At 51.4% G+C, this 19,247-nt stretch overlaps 2 protein-coding genes and 1 pseudogene across 4 annotated transcripts in view; 1 reads left to right on the forward strand and 2 right to left on the reverse strand.

Annotated features, from left to right (window-relative positions):
- LOC122457746 (zinc finger protein 28 homolog) overlaps positions 1 to 18,728 on the reverse strand; it is a 173,428-nt gene extending 154,700 nt beyond the window's left edge. Inside the window, exons 1-3 of the mRNA XM_043503897.1 lie at positions 18,475 to 18,728; positions 15,890 to 15,978; positions 15,092 to 15,218 (exon numbers count right to left, since the gene is read on the reverse strand). Of these exons, the coding sequence (XP_043359832.1) occupies positions 15,092 to 15,218; positions 15,890 to 15,978; positions 18,475 to 18,616 (358 nt within the window). The 5' untranslated portion in view covers positions 18,617 to 18,728. The remainder of the gene's footprint in view (positions 1 to 15,091; positions 15,219 to 15,889; positions 15,979 to 18,474) is intronic.
- Positions 1 to 19,247, forward strand: part of LOC119849428 (zinc finger protein OZF-like) — a 776,365-nt gene that overhangs the window by 214,664 nt on the left and 542,454 nt on the right. The gene's annotated exons all lie outside the window — the stretch shown is intronic.
- Positions 1 to 19,247, reverse strand: part of LOC119849371 — a 1,398,949-nt pseudogene that overhangs the window by 183,567 nt on the left and 1,196,135 nt on the right.

Genomic DNA, 19,247 nt, shown 5'->3' on the forward strand with positions numbered 1-19,247 from the left:
GCACAATGCAAGCCACAGAATCTCACCCACCCACTCCTGTGAAAACCCTCTCACCTATGTCTGAGCTATTGAAGTCCTCAAATCGTGGTTTAAAGACTTCAAGGAGCAGAGAATCCTCCAGCAAGTGACCCGTGCCCCATGCTACAGAGGAAGGCAAAAAACCTCCAGGGCCTCTTCCAATCTTCCCTGGAGGAAAATTCCTTCCCAACCCCAAATAGGGTGATCAGCTAAACCCTGAGCATATTGGCAAGATTCACCAGCCATATACCCAGGAAAGAATTCTCTGTAGTAACTCGGATCCCACCCCATCTAACATCCCATCACAGGCCATTGGGCCTATTTACCATGAATATTTAAAGATCAATTAATTGCCAAAATCATGTTATCCCATCATACTTTCTCTTCCATAAACTTATCGAGTATAATCTTAAAGCCAGATAGGTCTTTTGCCCCCACTGCTTCCCTTGGAAGGCTATTCCAAAACTTCACTCCTCTGATGGTTAGAAACCTTTGTCTAATTTCAAGTCTAAACTTCCCGATGACCAGTTGATATCCATTTGTTCTTGTGTCCACATTAGTGCACATGAAATCTGTAGGGCCACTTAGATGTATATGTGATGAACACAACATACTATAAAGCACAACCTGGCATTCCTCGTTCATGTCTATCAAAGTGTAAATCAGCATAATGCCCAATTCCTAAAAAGCTGCTGTGGAAAACACCTACATGATGATGCGATTATTGAGAATAACTAACTTTAATACATACCCTATGAAACATCTGCTGTGACAAAAACATTGAAGTTACCTTGCTGATGCTTTTTTCCCCTCCTAATTTACAGTGGATGTAGCCATGTAAGTTAGCAGCTTGAAGGGAGATTCCAGCTATCACAAGAGCCTGCAGAAGTTGGCCCAATAAAAGGTATTAATTCACCCAACTTGTCTCTCTAAGAGGCCATCGACAATCAACAGCTTAGTATGGACAAAATGATACTGCTGCTTAATGTAAGTAATAGCAAAAGGAATTTACCTTCAAATAATAAATTAAAACTTGTATTTTAGGACGCTTAAATAACCAGTAACGCTCCTCCCTAACCACTGATAGATTCGCCTTATTTTGGGAAGTCTCACTTCACATTTCAAGGATGGAAATCATCCCTCCCCTCCCCCAGTTCTGGTCTCACTCCTTCCAGATTGACCCATCTCGTCAGTGCCTTGTGCCTAATTATAACACATCAGTCTGACTCAAAAGAATAACTTTTAAATCTACATCCAGTCATGTTCCCTTCATTTTAAGACATTCATAGCCAAATTCTCACTACCAGCTACTTACAAGACCTTGAATTTAATTTAACCTTGAATGGCACTACCCCTTTACCTACAAAGGAGGTTCTATAATAATTTGCAAATTTATGAAAGACTGAAGTTCCGTTTAGAAGATGTGCCAACCTCTGCAGAAAGCATAAATTTTAGTACCACAATGATTTGGTAAACGTTTTCTAATTGGTCCGCTTCAGCAGCTTTCCGAATCCTAGAAATGTTGGGGTGCTGGAGGGAGGGTTTATCAAGTCCAGCCCCCTGCGCTGAGACAAAACCAACCAGATCTAGACCATCCCTGGCTTGACATATGCTTGTTCTTAAAAACCTCCAGTGATGGGGATTTCCAGCCTCTGAGAAGCCTTGTGCAGAGCTTAACTATACCTATAATCAAAGCGTTTTGTACTAATATCTAACCTAAATCTCCCTTGCTGCAGATTAAGGCTATTATTTCTTGTCCTAACCTTCAGTGGACATAGAGAACAATTGTTCCCTGTCCTCTTTATAACAGCTCTTAACAAATCTGAAGACATAACAGGTTCCCCTGCCCCTCTGGCATCTTCTCTCCAGCCTAAACATGCCCAGGTTTTTAACCACTCCTCATGGGTCAGGTTTTCTAAACAATTTAGAAAAGTTACCTGTTTACTTCTTCCACAATGCATGGAAAAAATCATAGAATCATAGAATATCAGGGTTGGAAGGGACCTCAGGAGATCCTCTAGTCCAACTCCCTGCTCAAAGCAGGACCAATCCCCAATTTTTGCCCCAGATCCCTAAACGACCCCCTCAAGGATTGAACTCACAACCCTGAGTTTAGCAGGCCACTCAAACCACTAAGCTAAATGGTGCATATTGGGTGATGAAATGGTGATAGGTTTTATAAATCCCCCCACTGTATTTTCCACTGCATGCATCCGATGAAGTGAGCTGTAGCTCACGAAAGCTTATGCTCAAATAAATTTGTTAGTCTCTAAGATGCCACAAGTCCTCCTTTTCTTTTTGTGGATACAGACTAACACGGCTGCTACTCTAAAATTCCCCATTTTGTAGCTGTGAATTTGATTTTTCCTTCCTAAGTATAGTACTTTGCACTTCTCCATCTAGTTGTCAAGTGAACTTAAGAAAATTAATATTATTGATAGTACTCTCTTCCAAAGAAAGTATCGGACATTTTCTAGAAAACGGTATCTTATTTTGGAACCAGTAATTGTAACTGAAATTTAAAAGGCCTCATTTCAAACATCTACTATACGCCAGTGGTGGGCAACCTGCGGCTCATCAGGGTAATCTGATTGTGGGGTGCGAGACATTTTGCTGATGTTGACCGTCCGCAGGCACGGCCCCCCGCGACTCCCAGTGGCCGCGGTTCGCCGTTCCCGGCCAATGGGAGCTGCGGGAAGCGGTGGCCACCACGTACAAGTCCTGCTATATAACTCGTTACAGTACAGCCCTAGAAAGGCCAGTATGGTGGTGGCTTATTGACAATAAGCAGCAACGGCTTGTTTCCAGTAAGGCCTGCCAAAACATTAAATGATGCAGTGGAACAGAGGGCTCTGGTGCAAGTCATGGAGACCAGGAGGCTGGGTGGTGAAAGGATTTTAGTACAAATATTATCCAAGTGCCCAGAAGACATGGGAAAGTAAAACCCAGCTGCAGAGTGGTTTCTCCTTTTTGTTTCTCTGGAACTCATCGTTTTTAGCTTGGGGTATTGTATAGGTGGAGTTTTCTGAAGTGATGGCTGCCGGCAGAAACATTTGACTCAGGAGAAGAGGGCTGATTGACCAGAACCTAGTGAGGGTGCAGAGTAAGGAATGGTACAGCCTGTGCCAGGGGATTAACTTCAATTTGGGAACAAAAGCCTGCTCTACACCTTCTTGAAGCTAAAAGAAAAGGAGTACTTGTGGCACCTTAGAGACTAACAAATTTGTTAGTCTCTAAGGTGCCACAAGTACTCCTTTTCTTTTTGCGAATACAGACTAACACGGCTGCTTCTTGAAGCTGTCATTGAAACTTAAATCCTCACTTCCTATGGAATCTAACTTAAACCTATGGTTTTACTAACTTGTTTTTCTGCTCCTGTCCCCTTCACTGCCCGTAGCACCCCTAGCTCACCCCATGCTTCCCAGCCTTGTCAACTTCAAGGAAAACAAAGTGCTAAAAAAGAACACAGTCCAAATAACGGGACAAATGATCAGTCCAAGCCAAAAGCTTCAAGCTTCAGCTTCAGTTGAGGCAGTTATGATTCTAGATACCGAGAAAGAAAAACCCTAACTGTGGGTAAGGACTGAGACGTTCCTTTCACAGGTTATTTATATGCATTGTCACGTTCCTGTTTCTGCTGTTTTATATAATATCAGCTGTCGCTACTTGAGATAAATGATTTCCTATTGCCTGGCTGTTTGCTTCCTTAGGCTGGCATTCAGTTAACTGAAATCGTTGCAGCATGGGAGAACAATTTACAGCTTCTGAATACAGTATCAATGGTTTTACCCAGACAAAAATGGGTCATGCCCTGAACTCTTAGTACCATAGTAATGCAGGGTAACTAGTGGAACCGCCCAGCCTTTTAGACATTTTTATTTTGCATGAAACAGCCAAGTTTATCTTCGACACGATGAAAGGAAACATACGAAGGGGTAGAACTCAGTAGATTTTATTTAAATGCTGCAAAATCATGAAGTACCCTAGTAGGAGAACCTCCAGCACGCGACACTGGTTCCCAGGTGGGATAACGGATCAGGAGCAATGGTGACTAGATCCACCTTCTAAGGTTCAAAACCCCAAAGCGTCATTTTGGCTCTTACTTTCTATGATCCTATTGCACCTCACCTTGCATTTCACGAGATGAGGAGTCCTGATCAGTCCGCTCCAGTGCTTGCCAACCCGTCAATCCTACAGACTCTCCCAGTCAACTGCAATCTCGGGGGGGGGGCTGCCCCTCACGCCGCTCCCAGAACTGGCCCAGGGGTGGGGGCAGGGATCTCTGCGCACCGCTCCTGCCTGCAGGTACCTCCCCCGCTGCTCCCATTGCCCACAAGTTCCCCATTGCTAGCCAATGGGAGCTCCGGGGGTGGTGCCTGAAGACAGGGGCAGCGTGCAGAGCCGCATGCCCCCGGCCCCACAGCGGTGCATTGGCCCCTTCCGGGAGTGGCATGGGGTCAGGGCAGGCAGGGAGGCCGCCCTAGCCTCGCTGCGCTGTCAACCTAGAGTCGCCTGAGGGAAGTGCTGCCTGGCGGGAGGCCACACCCCAGCCCCAAATCCCCTTCCCGGAGCCAGGACCCATACCTCCTCCTGCACCCCGAAACCCCCTGCCCAGCCCCGACCCCCGCCCTGGGAGCCAGCACCCCATACCTTCTCCTGTGTCCCGAATCTCCCTTCCCCAGGCCAACCCCCACTCCCGGAGCCAGCACCCGTTACCCCCTCCTGCCCCCGAAACCCCCTGCCCAGCCCCGACCCCCCCTCCTGGAGCCAGAACCCCATACCCCCTCCTGCACCCCAAAACCCCCTGCCCAGCCCCGACCCCCCCCGGGAGCCAGCACCCATACCTCCGCCTGTGCCCCGAACCCCCTTTCCCCAGCCCCAACCCCCTCCCAGAGCCAGCACCCCATACCTTCTCCTGTGTCTCGAACCTCCCTTCCCTAGCCCAACCCCCGCTCCCGGAGCCAGCACCCCATACCCCCTCCTGTGCCCCAAAACCCCCTGCCCAGCCCCGACCCCCCTCCCAGAGCCAGCACACCATACCTTCTGTGTCCCGAACCTCTCTTCCCCAGCCCAACCCCCCCTTCCGGAGCCAGCACCCGTTACCCCCTCCTGAACCCAAAACACCCTGCCCAGCCCCGACCCCCCCTCCTGGAGCCAGCACCCCATACCTCCTCCTACACCCCGAAACCCCCTGCCCAGCCCCGACCCCCCCCGGGAGCCAGCACCCATACCTCCGCCTGTGCCCTGAACCCCCCTTCCCCAGCCCCGACCCCCCTCCCAGAGCCAGCACCCCATACCTTCTCCTGTGTCTCGAACCTCCCTTCCCGAGCCCAACCCCCGCTCCCGGAGCCAGCACCCCATACCCCCTCCTACCCCCGAAACCTCCTGCCCAGCCCCGACCCCCCCTCCTGGAGCCAGCACCCCATACCCCCTCCTGCAGCCCAAAAGCCCCTGCCCAGCCCCGACCCCCCCCGGGAGCCAGCACCCATACCTCCTCCTGTACCCCAAACCCCCCTTCCCCAGCCCCAACCCCCCTCCCAGAGCCAGCACCCCATACCTTCTCCTGTGTCCCAAACCTCCCTTCCCCCAGCCCAACCCCCCCCCTCCCAGAGCCAGCATCCCATACCCCCTCCTACCCCCGAAACCCCCTGCCCAGCCCCAAACCCCCCTCCTAGAGCCAGCACCCCATACCTCCTGCACCCCGAAACCCCCTGCCCAGCACCGACCCCCCCCTCTGGGAGCCAGGACCCATACCACCTCCTGTACCCCGAACCCGCCTTCCCCAGCCCCGACCCCCCTCCAAGAGCCAGCACGCCATACCTTCTCCTGTGCCCCGAACCTCCCTTCCCCAGTCCAACCACCCCCCGGAGCCAGCACCCCATATCCCCTCCTGCCCCCGAAACCCCCTGCCCAGCCCCGACCCCCCCTCCTAGAGCTAGCACCCCATACCCCCTCCTGCACCCCAAAAACCCCTGCCCAGCCCCGACCCCCCCCTGGGAGCCAGCACCCATACCTCCTCCTGTACCCCAAACCCCCCTTCCCCAGCCCCGACCCCCCTTCCAGAGCCAGCACCCCATACCTTTTCCTGTGTCCCGAACCTCCCTTCCCCAGACCAACCCCCCCTCCCGGAGCCAGCACCCGTTACCCCCTCCTGCCCCCAAAACCCCCTGCCCAGCCCCGACCCCCACTCCTGGAACGAGCACCCCATACCTCCTCCTGCACCCTGAAACCCCCTGCCCAGCCCCGACAACCCCAGGAGCCAGCACCCATACCTCCTCTTGAGCCCCGAACCCCCCTTCCCCAGCCCCGACCCCCCTCCCGGAGCCAGCACACCATACCTCCTCCTGCCCCCGAAGCCCCCTGCCCAGCCCCGAACCCCCCTCCCAGACCCAGTACCCCATACTCCCTCCTGTGCCCTGAACCTCCCTCCCCAGCCCCGACCCTCCCACCCAGAGCCAGCACCCCATATCTCCTCCTGCACCCCAAAACCCCCTGCCCAGCCCCAACCCCCCCTTTCAGAGCCAGCACCCATACCTCCTCCTGTGCCCCGAACCCCAGTTCCCCAGACCCAACCCCCCTCCCAGAGCCAGCACCCCATAACTTCTGTGTCCCGAACCTCCCTTCCCCAGACCAACTCCACCTCCCGGAGCCAGCACCCGTTACCCCCTCCTGCCCCCAAAACCCCCTGCCCAGCCCCAACCCCCCTCCTGGAGCCAATACCCCATACCTCCTGCACCCCAACCCACTGCCCCATCCCTTACCCCCGCCTCCCAGAGCCAGCAACAAATATCACCTCCAGTGACCCAAACTCCCCTGCCCCAGTCCCGATACCCACTCCCGGAGCCAGCGCCCCATACCCCCTCCTATGCCCCGAACCTCCCTGCCCCATCCCTGACCCCAACCTCCCAGAGCCAGCACCTCATTTCCCCTCCTGTGCCCCGAACCCCCCTGTCCCAGCCCTGATCCCCCCTCCCAGAGCCAGCAACCCATACAACCTCCTGCGCCCCGAACCTTCCTGCCCCATCCCTGACCCCCACTTCCCAGAGCCAGAACCCCATTTCCCCTCCTGTGCCCTGAACCCCCCTGTCCCAGCCGCAACCCCCGCTCCAGAGCCAGCACCCCATACCCACTCCTGCCCCCACACCCTCCTGCCCCAGCCCTGACCCCCCCGCCTCCCAGAGCCAGTGCCCCATACCCCCTCCTGCACCCCGAAACCCCCTGCCTACCCCTGGCTCCCCCTCGGAGAGCCAGCATCCCATATACCCTCCTGCGCCCCGAATCTCACTGCTCGAGCCCTGACCCCCACCTCCCAGATCCAGCGCCCCATACCCTCTCCAGCGCCTCAAACCCCCCTGACCCTCCCAAGCCAGCACCCCATACCCCCTCCTGCGCCCTGAACCTCCCTGCCCCATCCATGACCCCCGCTTCCCAGAGCCAGCACCCCATTTCCCCTCCTGTGCCCCGAACCTTCCTGTCCCAGCCCGAAACGCACTCCAGAGGCAGCACCCCATACACGCTCCTGCCTCCCAAACCTTCCTGCCCCAGCCCTGAACCCCCCGCCTCCCAGAGCCAGTGCCCCATACCCCCTCCTGCACCCCAAAACCCCCAACCTAGCCCTGACCCCCCCTCCCAGAGCCAGCATTCCATATTCCTTCCTGCGCCCCGAATCCCACTGTTCGAGCCCTGACCCCCACCTCCCAGAGCCAGCGCCCCATACCCTCTCCTGTGCCTCAAACCCCCCTGCCCCAGCCCTAACCCCCCCCCGAGCCAGCGCCCCATAGCCTCTCTGGCACCCCGAACCTCCCAGCCCCGGCCCTCTCTCCTGGAGTCAGCGCCCCATACCCCCTCCTGCACCCTGAACTACCCTGCCCCATCCTCGACCCCAGCCTTCCGGAGTCAGCACCCCATACCTCCTCCTGCTCCCTCAGCCCCCTTCCGAGAGCCAGCACCCCATATCTCCTACAACCCAATCTTTGCCCCATCCCTGACCGCCCTCCCAGAACCAGCACCCCATACCTGCTCCTGCACCCCAAACCCCCTGTCCAGCCCCCCTCCCAGAACCAGCACCCCATACCTCCTCTTGCACCCTGAACCCCCCTCCCCCAGCCCTGACCCCCTCCTCCCAGATCCAGCACCCCATACCTGGTCCTGCACCCCAACACTCTGCTGCAGCCCGGAGCCCCCTCCTGCACTCAAACTCCATCTCAGAGCTTGCAGCCCTCACTCCAACCCCGTGCCCCAGGCTCAGCCCGGAGTCCCCTCCCTCACCTCAAATCCCTCAGGCCCAACCCAGAGCCCGCACCCCCTCCCACACCCCAACCCCAGCCTAGTGAAAGTGAGTGAGGGTGGGGGAGAGCGAGTGATGGAAGGGGGAGGTGGAGTGAGTGGGGGGGGGGTTCAGGGAACGGGTGGGGGCCACTGATATAAAGCGGAGATCTTATCTAGACAGTGACCTCTAAGGGGTTTGCACCACTATCAGCCACCAGGTACTGGGACATCCGTTTTCAGACACCCAGACTATCAAGCGTCCCATATCTGCTTTCAGAAGGGAATTTTATTAAATTTCTCTTCTGGTGGTTTATCCCCCAACGATTCCTATAAAGCCCTTCGGTCAAGTAATAGGGAAACCGCTCACTAATGCGGGCAGCGGGGGGGTCCTCCAACGTCAGTTTCCTGCATGGCAAAAGCAGATTCGTGCTGGTGCCAAATCTTGCCGCTCACGCCTGCGTTTCTTAAACATCTAAAAGGCACCAAAGTTTTGAAGGGGGCCCTGGGAGAAGAGGAGAGGACAGTCGAGGGGACACACCCAGACCTGGACCCTCCACAGGAGCCGTGAGCAGGGCCTTTTCAGCGAAAATAAATGCCAGATGTATAGTGGCAGTAACTGAAATGACCTTTCCTCTCCATCGCTCACAATTTCCTTTCTGTTCTCCTTCCCCCTAGAAAAATCCCCTACCCCCCAAAAGTCAAACTCCCCTTCAAGCCCAGCTATCTGTATCCCAGTAAGGGTAGACTATCCAGTGCTGGACTTAGCTAGTGACATGAAAGGTGCTGCACTACTCGGGGGCTGGCTGTCAGTTTTAAAAGAGAGGGATGCCTAGATGAGGAGAGGGAAAAAACGGATGAGGAAGGTCTGGGTTTAAAGGATCGAGAAGCCCTGAAAATCGAGACTGAAGCTCCGTTCTGTATCCATGGGAAGTTCAGGGTGGCCAAAGAGATGGCAGTGGTGGGATTCAAACCCATGCCTCTAAAGAGGCTGGAGCCTTCATCCAGCGCCTTAGACCGCTCAGCCACACTACCTCCTGTAAAAAAAAGCAACTGCCTGCTCCCCTCCCTATTGTCTTCACTACCAAATTAGGTCAGCACTGTACACTGGAGGAGGGACCCCCCCACCCCAGCAGCTCAGGGGGGTTCTAGTAACAGAAAGAAAAGGAGGACTTGTGGCACCTTAGCGACTAACACATTTATTTGAGCATAAGCTTTCGTGAGCTTCATTGGATGTATTCGGTGGAAAATACAGTGGGGAGATATATACACAAACACACAGAGAACATGAAACAATGGGTGTTACCCTACACACTGTAACCAGAGTGATCACGTAAGGTGAGCTATTAGCAGCAGGAGAGAAAAAAAACTTTGTGTAGTGATAATCAAGGTGGGCCATTTCCAGCAGTTGACAAGAACGTGTGAGGAACAGTGGGGGGGGGGGGAATAAACATGGGGAAATAGTTTTACTTTGTGTAATGACTCATCCACTCCCAGTCTTTACTCAAGCCTAATTTAATGGTGTCCGGTTTGCAAATTAATTCCAATTCAGCAGTCTCTCGTTGGAGTCTGTTTTTGAAGCTTTTTTGTTGAAGGATAGCCACTCTTAGGTCTGTAATCGAGTGACCAGAGAGATTGAAGTGTTCTCCAACTGGTTTTTGAATGTTATAATTCTTGACGTCTGATTTGTGTCCATTCATTCTTTTACGTAGAGACTGTCCAGTTTGGCCATGTACATGGCAGAGGGGCATTGCTGGCACATGATGGCATAGATCACATTGGTAGACGCGCAGGTGAACGAGCCTTTGATAGCGTGACTGATGTGATTAGGCCCTATGATGGTATCCCCTGAATAGATATGTGGACAGAGTTGGCAACGGGCTTTGTTGCAAGGATAGGTTCCTGGGTTAGTGGTTCTGTTGTGTGGTGAGTATTTGCTTCAGGTTGGGGGGCTGTCTGTAAGCAAGGACTGGCCTGTCTCCCAAGATCTGTGAGAGTGATGGGTCGTCCTCCAGGATAGGTTGTAGATCCTTGATGATGCGTTGGAGAGGTTTTAGTTGGGGGCTGAAGGTGATGGCTAGTGGCGTTCTGTTCTTTTCTTTGTTTGGCCTGTCCTGTAGTAGGTGACTTCTGGGTACTCTTCTGGCTCTGTCAATCTGTTTCTTCACTTCAGCAGGTGGGTACTGTAGTTGTAGGAATGCATGATAGAGATCTTGTAGGTGTTTGTCTCTGTCTGAGGGGTTGGAGCAAATGCGGTTATATCGTAGAGCTTGGCTGTAGACAATGGATCGAGTGGTATGATCTGGATGAAAGCTAGAGGCATGTAGGTAGGAATAGCGGTCAGTAGGTTTCCGATATAGGGTGGTGTTTATGTGACCATCGCTTATTAGCACCATAGTGTCCAGGAAGTGGATCTCTTGTGTGGACCGGTCCAGGCTGAGGTTGATGGTGAGATAGAAATTGTTGAAATCATGGTGGAATTCCTCAAGGGCTTCTTTTCCATGGGTCCACATGATGAAGATGTCAACTACAATTCCCACCTGCTGAAGTGAAGAAATAGATTGACAGAGCCAGAAGAGTACCCAGAAGTCACCTACTACAGGACAGGCCCAACAAAGAAAATAACAGAACACCACTAGCCATCACCTTCAGCCCCCAACTAAAACCTCTCCAGTGTATCAGATGAAGTGAGCTGTAGCTCACGAAAGCTTATGCTCAAATAAATTTGTTAGTCTCTAAGGTGCCACAAGTACTCCTTTTCAAATTGTATTGAAATTTGCTCTTCTTTATGAGGGGCGCAGGGCAGGATCAGAGGACCAAATTTGGGGTGATTTGGTCATGAGGTTCATGAGACACAGACCTGCCCCCCTAAAAAGCAGCTTTATACAAGAAACAGCTTTATACAAGAATCACCTTGGGCTCAAACTATGGTTTTAATTGTCCCCTGACTGGCGCTTGGCATTTCTCATCTACATGGCACCCATGGCCCCTTTGTGGAAGCAATATTGAAAAAAAATTAATAACTGTAAAGTCTCGAATTTCAGTTCGGCACAAGCCGAACAGACGAGTCAAAGACATCAAAATGCACATGTGCCAACAAACCGAGACCCTGATAGGAGCCAGTAGATTTCTGGGACTCAGCTGTCACAGAGATTGGTTGGCTCCAGGGTTTAATTCATGCCAGGACTGAGCCCCGGCACCTAATTACTTGAGCCCTGGCACCTCATTCATTATAAATGAAGCACTGGTTGGCTCCAGGGGACATGCTGTGGTCATTGAACCTGAACTACGCCCATGCATTTGAGTTTGAGCCCTACCACGGGTAGCTTTCAACCAACGCATGTTGTATATTTCTCCTGCTTTCTGTAGGAGTTTCCTTGCATAGTTTTGCCCCGATACAAAAATTTCTGGGTTAAGAACAACATTTTAAACTTCTCTCAAGTCCAAAGGCAGACTCTGGTTTTGTATCTGCTTAAAAGATTTGCCAACACGGCTATGTCTGGTTAGGGGTGTGAAAAATCACATCCCTAACCGACATAGCTATGCCAGCAAAATCTGTAGGGTAGATACAGTTCTAATGACAAAAAATTGATAAAAAAAGGAAATTAAATGTCCATAAACTACCTTAATTCAGAATTCAGTGTTCCAGTGTCCCTTCACAGAATATAAACTTAAATCTCTGAAAACTAGGAAATGAAGATTTAAAATATACACCACCCATGAAATGTCACCTTAACTCTGCCCTCCACCCCTTAACCCTGGACCTGGCACTAGTCACTGGGAGTGGTTCAGTAAGGCTGGTACAAAGATTAACAAACTAACAAGGGACGTGGAGGTTTCTCCATCTCAGGAAGTCTTTAAGTCAAGAATGGATGCTTTTCAGGAAGATGATTTAGTGAAACACAATCACCTTCAGCTCAATTCAGCAGTAACTGGGTGAAATTCTATGGCCTGTGCTATTTTGGAGGTCAGACTAGATGACCTAGTAGTCCTTTATGGCCATAAAATCTATGACAGGTTTCAGAGTAGCAGCCGTGTTAGTCTGTATTCGCAAAAAGAAAAGGAGTACTTGTGGCACCTTAGAGACTAACAAATTTATTAGAGCATAAGCTTTCGTGAGCTACAGCTCACTTCATCGGATGCATTTGGTGGAAAAAACAGAGGAGAGATTTATACACACACACAGAGAACATGAAACAATGGGTTTATCATACACACTGTAAGGAGAGTGATCACTTACAGTATGTATGATAAACCCATTGTTTCATGTTCTTTGTGTGTGTGTATAAATCTCTCCTCTGTTTTTTCCACCAAATGCATCCGAAGAAGTGAGCTGTAGCTCACGAAAGCTTATGCTCTAATAAATTTGTTAGTCTCTAAGGTGCCACAAATACTCCTTTTCTTTTTTCATAAAATCTATGAATCTATAACAGATATGAGGAAGGACCGTGAGAACATGCCATTATATATGTTATATTCTACAGAGTGGAATGCCAGCATTTATCTGCATACCCTCCACCTGTCTGCACTGTATCAGGTGTAGCTGTAACTGAAAGAATTAGTTGGAGCAGCTTTGGAGAGCTGTGACTGTGGTATGAAGAGAGGTACACATGAAAGTTGAGGGACCTAGTCTGCCCCATTTCAGTGCTGAGTATTGTAGTTTGTGTCAGTAAAGGTGCACAAAAGTATGTTCTTGCCACCGGGGTTGTCAGCAGTCCAGTGGGATACATGCTAGTAATCTCCAGGGCTTAGTGAGAGCTAAGTAAAGGCAATGACTCAGAAGGAATCCTCAAGGTGAGGGTAAGGGAGTGGTATCATTTTGCTAGTCTGAGCTGGTGCGTGTGGAGGAGGCTCAGTGTTTGAGTGCCAGCCAGGGGTCGGAAGCTTCTGTTCGTTATGCTGGACCTAACCTCAAGTTTTGCTTTAGCAAAGAGAAGACGTTAGACTTTGTGGTGAACTAGCCCTGTGCTCTGTTCCCAAAGTGTTCTGTAGCAGGGGAGGGTCTCTGGTCATGTGTGTGTCACTGGCATGTTGGAGTGATGCTGCAAAAGAAAGGAGGGTGCTTTGTGGGGATGGTGTGAACCTTAACTCTTCAATTCCCCTTCTAATCATAGAATATCAGGGTTGGAAGGGACCTCAGGAGGTGTCTAGTCCAACCCCCTGCTCAAAGCAGGACCAATCCCCAACTAAATCATCCCAGACAGGGCTTTGTCAAGCCTGACCTTAAAAAACTCTAAGGAAGGAGATTCCACCACCTCCCTAGGTAACGCATTCCAGTGTTTCATCACCCTCCCAGTGAAAAAGTTTTTCCTAATATCCAACCTAAACCTCACCCACTGCAACTTGAGACCATGACTCCTTGTTCTGTCATCTGCTACCACTGAGAACAGTCTAGATCCATCCTCTTTGGAACCCCCTTTCAGGTAGTTGAAAGCAGCTATCAAATCCCCCCTCACTCTTCTCTTCCGCAGACTAAACAATCCCAGTTCCCTCAGCCTCTCCTCATAAGTCATGTGTTTCAGTCCCCTAATAATTTTTGTTGCCCTCCGCTGGACGTTTTCCAATTTTTCCACATCCTTCTTGTAGTGTGGGGCCCAAAACTGGACACAGTACTCCAGATGAGGCCTCACCAATGTCGAATAGAGGGGAACGATCACGTCCCTCGATCTGCTGGCAATGCCCCATCTTATACATCCCAAAATGCCATTGGCCTTCTTGGTAACAAGGGCACACTGTTGACTCATATCCAGCTTCTCGTCCACCATAATCCCTAGGTCCTTTTCTGCAGAATTGCTGCCGAGCCATTCGGTCCCTAGTCTGTAGCAGTGCATGGGATTCTTCCGTCCTAAGTGCAGGACTCTGCACTTGTCCTTGTTGAACCTCATCAGATTTCTTTTGGCTCAATCCTCTAATTTGTCTAGATCCCTCTGTAGCCTATCCCTACCCTCCAGCGTATCTGCCTCTCCTCCCAGTTTAGTGTCATCTGCAATCTTGCTGAGGGTGCAATCCACACCATCTTCCAGATCATTTATGAAGATATTGAACAAAACCGGCCCCAGGACCGACCCTTGGGGCACTCCACTTGATACCGGCTGCCAACTAGACATGGAGCCATTCATCACTACCCGTTGAGCCAGACAATGTAGCCAACTTTCTATCCACCTTATAGTCCATTCATCCAGCCGATACTTCTTTAACTTGCTGGCAAGAATACTGTGAGAGACCGTGTCAAATGCTTTACTAAAGTCAAGGAACAACACGTCCACTGCTTTCCCCTCATCCACAGAGCCAGTTATCTCGTCATAGAAGGCAATTAGATTAGTCAGGCATGACTTGCCCTTGGTGAATCCATGCTGACTGTTCCTGATCACTTTCCTGTCTTCTAAGTGCTTTAGAATCGATTCCTTGAGGACCTGCTCCATGATTTTTCCAGGGACTGAGGTGAGGCTGACTGACCTGTAGTTCCCAGGATCCTCCTTCTTCCCTTTTTTAAAGATGGGCACTACATTAGCCTTTTTCCAGTCATCTGGGACCTCCCCTGATCGCCATGAGTTTTCAAAGATAATGGCCAATGGGTCTGCAATCACATCTGCCAACTCCTTTCGCACTCTTGGATGCAGTATATCCGGCCCCATGGACTTGTGCTCGTCCAGCTTTTCTAAACAGTCCCGAACCACTTCTTTCTCCACAGAGGGCTGGTCACCTCCTCCCTATGCTGTGCTGCCCAGTGCAGTAGTCTGGGAGCTGACCTTGTTCGTGAAGACAGAGGCAAAAAAAATATAATAGCTGAGGGGATAGGAATCCTTACCCAGCGAGGTCACATTCTCATAGTTCTCCTGCATGACGTCTCTGCATAGGGCTCTCTGAGCTGGGCCCAGCAGAGCCCACTCTTCCCTGGTGAAATACACAGCCTCCTCCTCGAAGGTCACCAGCCCCTAAAAGAGCAACAGTCCAACACTCAGTTCCTGGTGCTCCATTCACAGCCCCACTATTCATGGGGGAGAGGATCCAATCAAATGGGAGCTCTGGGAGGATCACAGTCAACAAAGTCCTACCCGCACACCACTCAGAGCATCCAGGAAACATCAGGGTGAGGGGATGAAGAGAGCCCCTTTTCTCTCCCAGCAGATCCATCACACTTCTACTAGCTAGACGCTGATACAGAAGATGAAGCCCCTAGCAGGGACCAGGGAGAGCTGCCTGGTAGGAACCCAACACCCTGCTCATTGTGAGGAGCTGGTTATGAGCAGAGGGACAGCTCCCTTAAGCCTGACTGGCGGGTGCCTCCCGTTATAACTCACAGCAGCCGCTGGCTCGTAGCACTCAGGTTCCAGTACTTGGATTCTGGGAAATTTTCCCAGCCCAGTCCAGGGGGGCTCTTTCCTTTTCCATAAATTAGGGAATTTCCAGCCCCAGCTCCCATTCTGTTCCTAGAATCCAGGCCCCAGGTTAAACAAGTCCCCGCAGGCTTGTGTAAATCCACCCTGTGTATTTCCTGCCCCCTTCCCTCTCCAAACCACCCACCCCCAAAGTTTCCACCTCCTCAGTATTTACTGCCACTCTCCCTCCAGCAAGACCCCACCAGCAACTCCCCGATAGTCCCTACCTGAACTGGCTCTAATGCAGCCATTTCTCTTCCCTGTCCCACAGGAGGATGGCATGAGCTGGAGTGAAACATGGACGTCATTCTGCAGCCTGCGAGGGAAAGAAAGGCAATCGAGGCCCGTTTTTTCAGAACAGGATTTAGAAATTTCACATTACAGTTTCTCCCAGGCTCTTTCGCTGCAGGCAGACATTCCAGATGCTACCATGCAAACAACAGAAAGAGCCAATACACGAGTAATAATGGGCAGGGACAGATTAACTCTCCTGTGGGCCCGGGGCTATTAGATTTTGTGGGGCCCCTGTATACAAGTCTTTTTCCTGGGAGGGAGTTTGGGTGCAGGAGAAGGTTCTGACATGGGGCAGGAGGGTGGAGTGTGGGAGGGGGTGTGGGATGCAGGCTCCGGCCAGGAGGCACTTACCACAGGTGGCTCCCGGCTGGTGGCGCAGTAGGGCTCAGGCAGGCTGCCTGCATGCCGTGGCCCCACGCTGCTCCCAGAAGCAGCTGGCTGCTAGCACGTCTCTGTGACCCCTGGGGGGAGGGGGACAGCATGTCTCTGTGCGCTGCCCGTGCCCACAAGTGCCGCCCCCAGGATGGGGGACTTTTAGAGGCCACGGGACTTTCAGCAGCCCGGCGTTGGAGATCGCTGCCGGTGCATAGGCGCCGACTCCGTGGGTGCTCCAGGGCTGGAGCACCCATGGGGAAAAATTAGTGGGTGCTCTACATCCACTGGCAGCCAAGCTCCCCTCCCTGCCCCCCCGACCTCACCTTTGCCTCCTCCTCTGAGCGTGCCACGTCCCTGCTCCTCCACCTACCTCCCAGTGCTTGCTGCCGCAAAACAGCTATTTCATGGTGTAACAAGCTCCGGAAGGGTAGAGGGGAGGAGCAGAAACATGGTGCACTCAGGGGAAGAGGAGGGGCTGGGGCAGGGATTTGGGGAAGGAGTCGAATAGGGGCAGGGATGGGGCAGGGACTTTGGGGAAGGGGCTGAATGGGGGCAAGGCCAGGGGCAAATAGGGGGTCAAGCATCCACCAGCACCCGCAGAAGTCGGTGCCTATGTGTCTGTGATTTATTTTTGCAGGGCCCCCCTTGAGCTGGGGCCCTGGGCTGCAGCCCCTAAAGCCCCTGCCTTAATCCATCCCTGATAATGGGGCGGAGCTGAACTGCTCAGACATCTGTTGGAAAAGTAATACGGCCAAACACAAAACATCCAGCAAGTTCCTGGACTCTTTTGGGGTTTTGTTTCAGAAGATGGCAGAAGTAAAGGGGGGGGCAGCTGTTTTAGAATCGATTCTGACTACGAGGGAGGAATTGGTTATGAATGTGACCGTGGAAAGCCGTTTGCATAAATGTCACCAATATATGATAGATTTCACAATGTAAGGAAAGGAAGGAATGTGAGCAGCAGAATAAAGATGGTGGTGGACACTAGTAATCTTACAGCACGACAGTTGTACCACTGCAGCTGCGCGGCTGTAAGATCTTTAGCGTAGCCACGCTATGCTGACCAGAGAGCTCTCCCACCGGCATAATTAAACCACCCCTAATGAGTGGTGGTAGCTATGTGGACAGGAAAGTGTCTCCCACTGACATAGCACTGTGCACCCTGGCGCTTCTGTCGGCGTAATTTATGTCAATCAAGGGGTGTGTTTTTTTCATGACAAAAATTTTACCGACAAAAAGACAGTCTTAGTAACAGAAAACTAGAGAGAAAGTAGGACAAAAATTTAGGATATTTGATGTCAATCTTTGAAAAATTGAGGAGAAAATGGAAATATTTGATACTAGGGGAGAAAACCGTCAAAATCTGAAGGGATTTTAATGTTGATATTATATTAAGTGGGAAAAGTTTGAAAGGATTATATATGAATGTTCAGCAGACAGCAATCCTTCTCTTCCTCTGCCACCATTCACATGGGAAGCGGGCAGCCCTTTGGGAAGCAGCTTTCAGAGGGCCAAATGGGTGGGAAACCCACCCCCACAAAATCTGAGGAGATTTTACATTGGAGAGAGAAAAATGGGGGCAAAATCTGAGGCTAGATAAAGAGTCGATAATCTGAGATGCGGGTGGGGGAATGAACACAGATTTTATATCCCTATGTGACAATTAGGGAGAGACGGGGAGAGAATTTTGTCAAGAGTTGAGAGAAGTGGCAAAATCAGAGAAGATGTCCTTAAACAGTCCCCCCCTCGCCCTTCCCAGATCAGCTGCTTTTCTTCTCCCTTGCAATCTCTTGCCTGCACAGAGTTCACAGTCTGTCTTCCCCTCCCTGCAACTCTGGCTTATTTTTCATCCCTTTCCCTTCCTGACACCCCCCCAACCCCTGCTTTGAGCAGGGGGTTGGACGAGATGACCTCCTGAGGTCCCTTCCAACCCTGATATTCTATGATTCTAATTCCCACTGGGGCCCCAATTTCCCCCCCCCCCCCCAGTTTTGCTCTCTGGGGCAGCTTCTAACTGGGGCTGGAGGCAGAGAGAGGACAGAGGCTTCATTGCCTAAGGTTGCAACATCTGAGGATCCCTTGGGCAGCCAAAGAGTCACTTTCCTGCCAGACCCCAGCACTTTCCCCTGGGACTCTCAGTCACCTGAAGTCTCCAGCTCAGGAGTTGATGCTGGTAGAGCCCAGGGTTGCCCTAGGGGGCTAGATCCAGCGGGAGAAAGCCCCCTGCACTTGGCTGGGTACATAAGGAGCATGAAGGAAGGTCTCTCCCCAGCACAGACCCCCATGGGGAAGCAGCAGCTGCTCAACTCTCAGGTCACAATGGAAGAGGCAGCCTCTTGCATTTTGCAGTGAGCACCCCGGTATTATCTGTGTACTTTGTTTTCTTCCTGATCTCTCGTTCTCGTGTTATGAGAAGGAGTAAATATCCCCCTCAGTCATCTGCTTTCCAAGCTGAAAAGTCCCATTCTTACTAACCTCTTCTCCTACGGATTTCAGAGTAGCAGCCGTGTTAGTCTGTATTCGCAAAAAGAAAAGGAGTACCGGTGGCACCTTAGAGACTAACAAATTTATTAGAGCATAAGCTTTCGTGAGCTACAGCTCACTTCATCCGATGAAGTGAGCTGTAGCTCAGGAAAGCTTATGCTCTAATAAATTTGTTAGTCTCTAAGGTGCCACCGGTACTCCTTTTCTTTTTCCTCCTACGGAAGTTGTCTTCCACATTCTCCACAAAAATCAGTGTCATTTAAGCAAAGGCTGCTTGCTTGATGACCAAAATAGTAAACCGAAATCTCGACTTATTCATGAATGCCGTTTAGTTCAGGCATTTCATGAAGGATTTGCAAATATGTTTTCCCTTGGAGGCAGGGCTCCTATTTTAGATGCTACGTGGCCTGGATTTCTCTGAAAGAAGTAGTT

This window comes from Dermochelys coriacea, chromosome 28 (assembly GCF_009764565.3).
Source record: "Dermochelys coriacea isolate rDerCor1 chromosome 28, rDerCor1.pri.v4, whole genome shotgun sequence".
NCBI classification, from domain to species: domain Eukaryota; kingdom Metazoa; phylum Chordata; order Testudines; family Dermochelyidae; genus Dermochelys; species Dermochelys coriacea.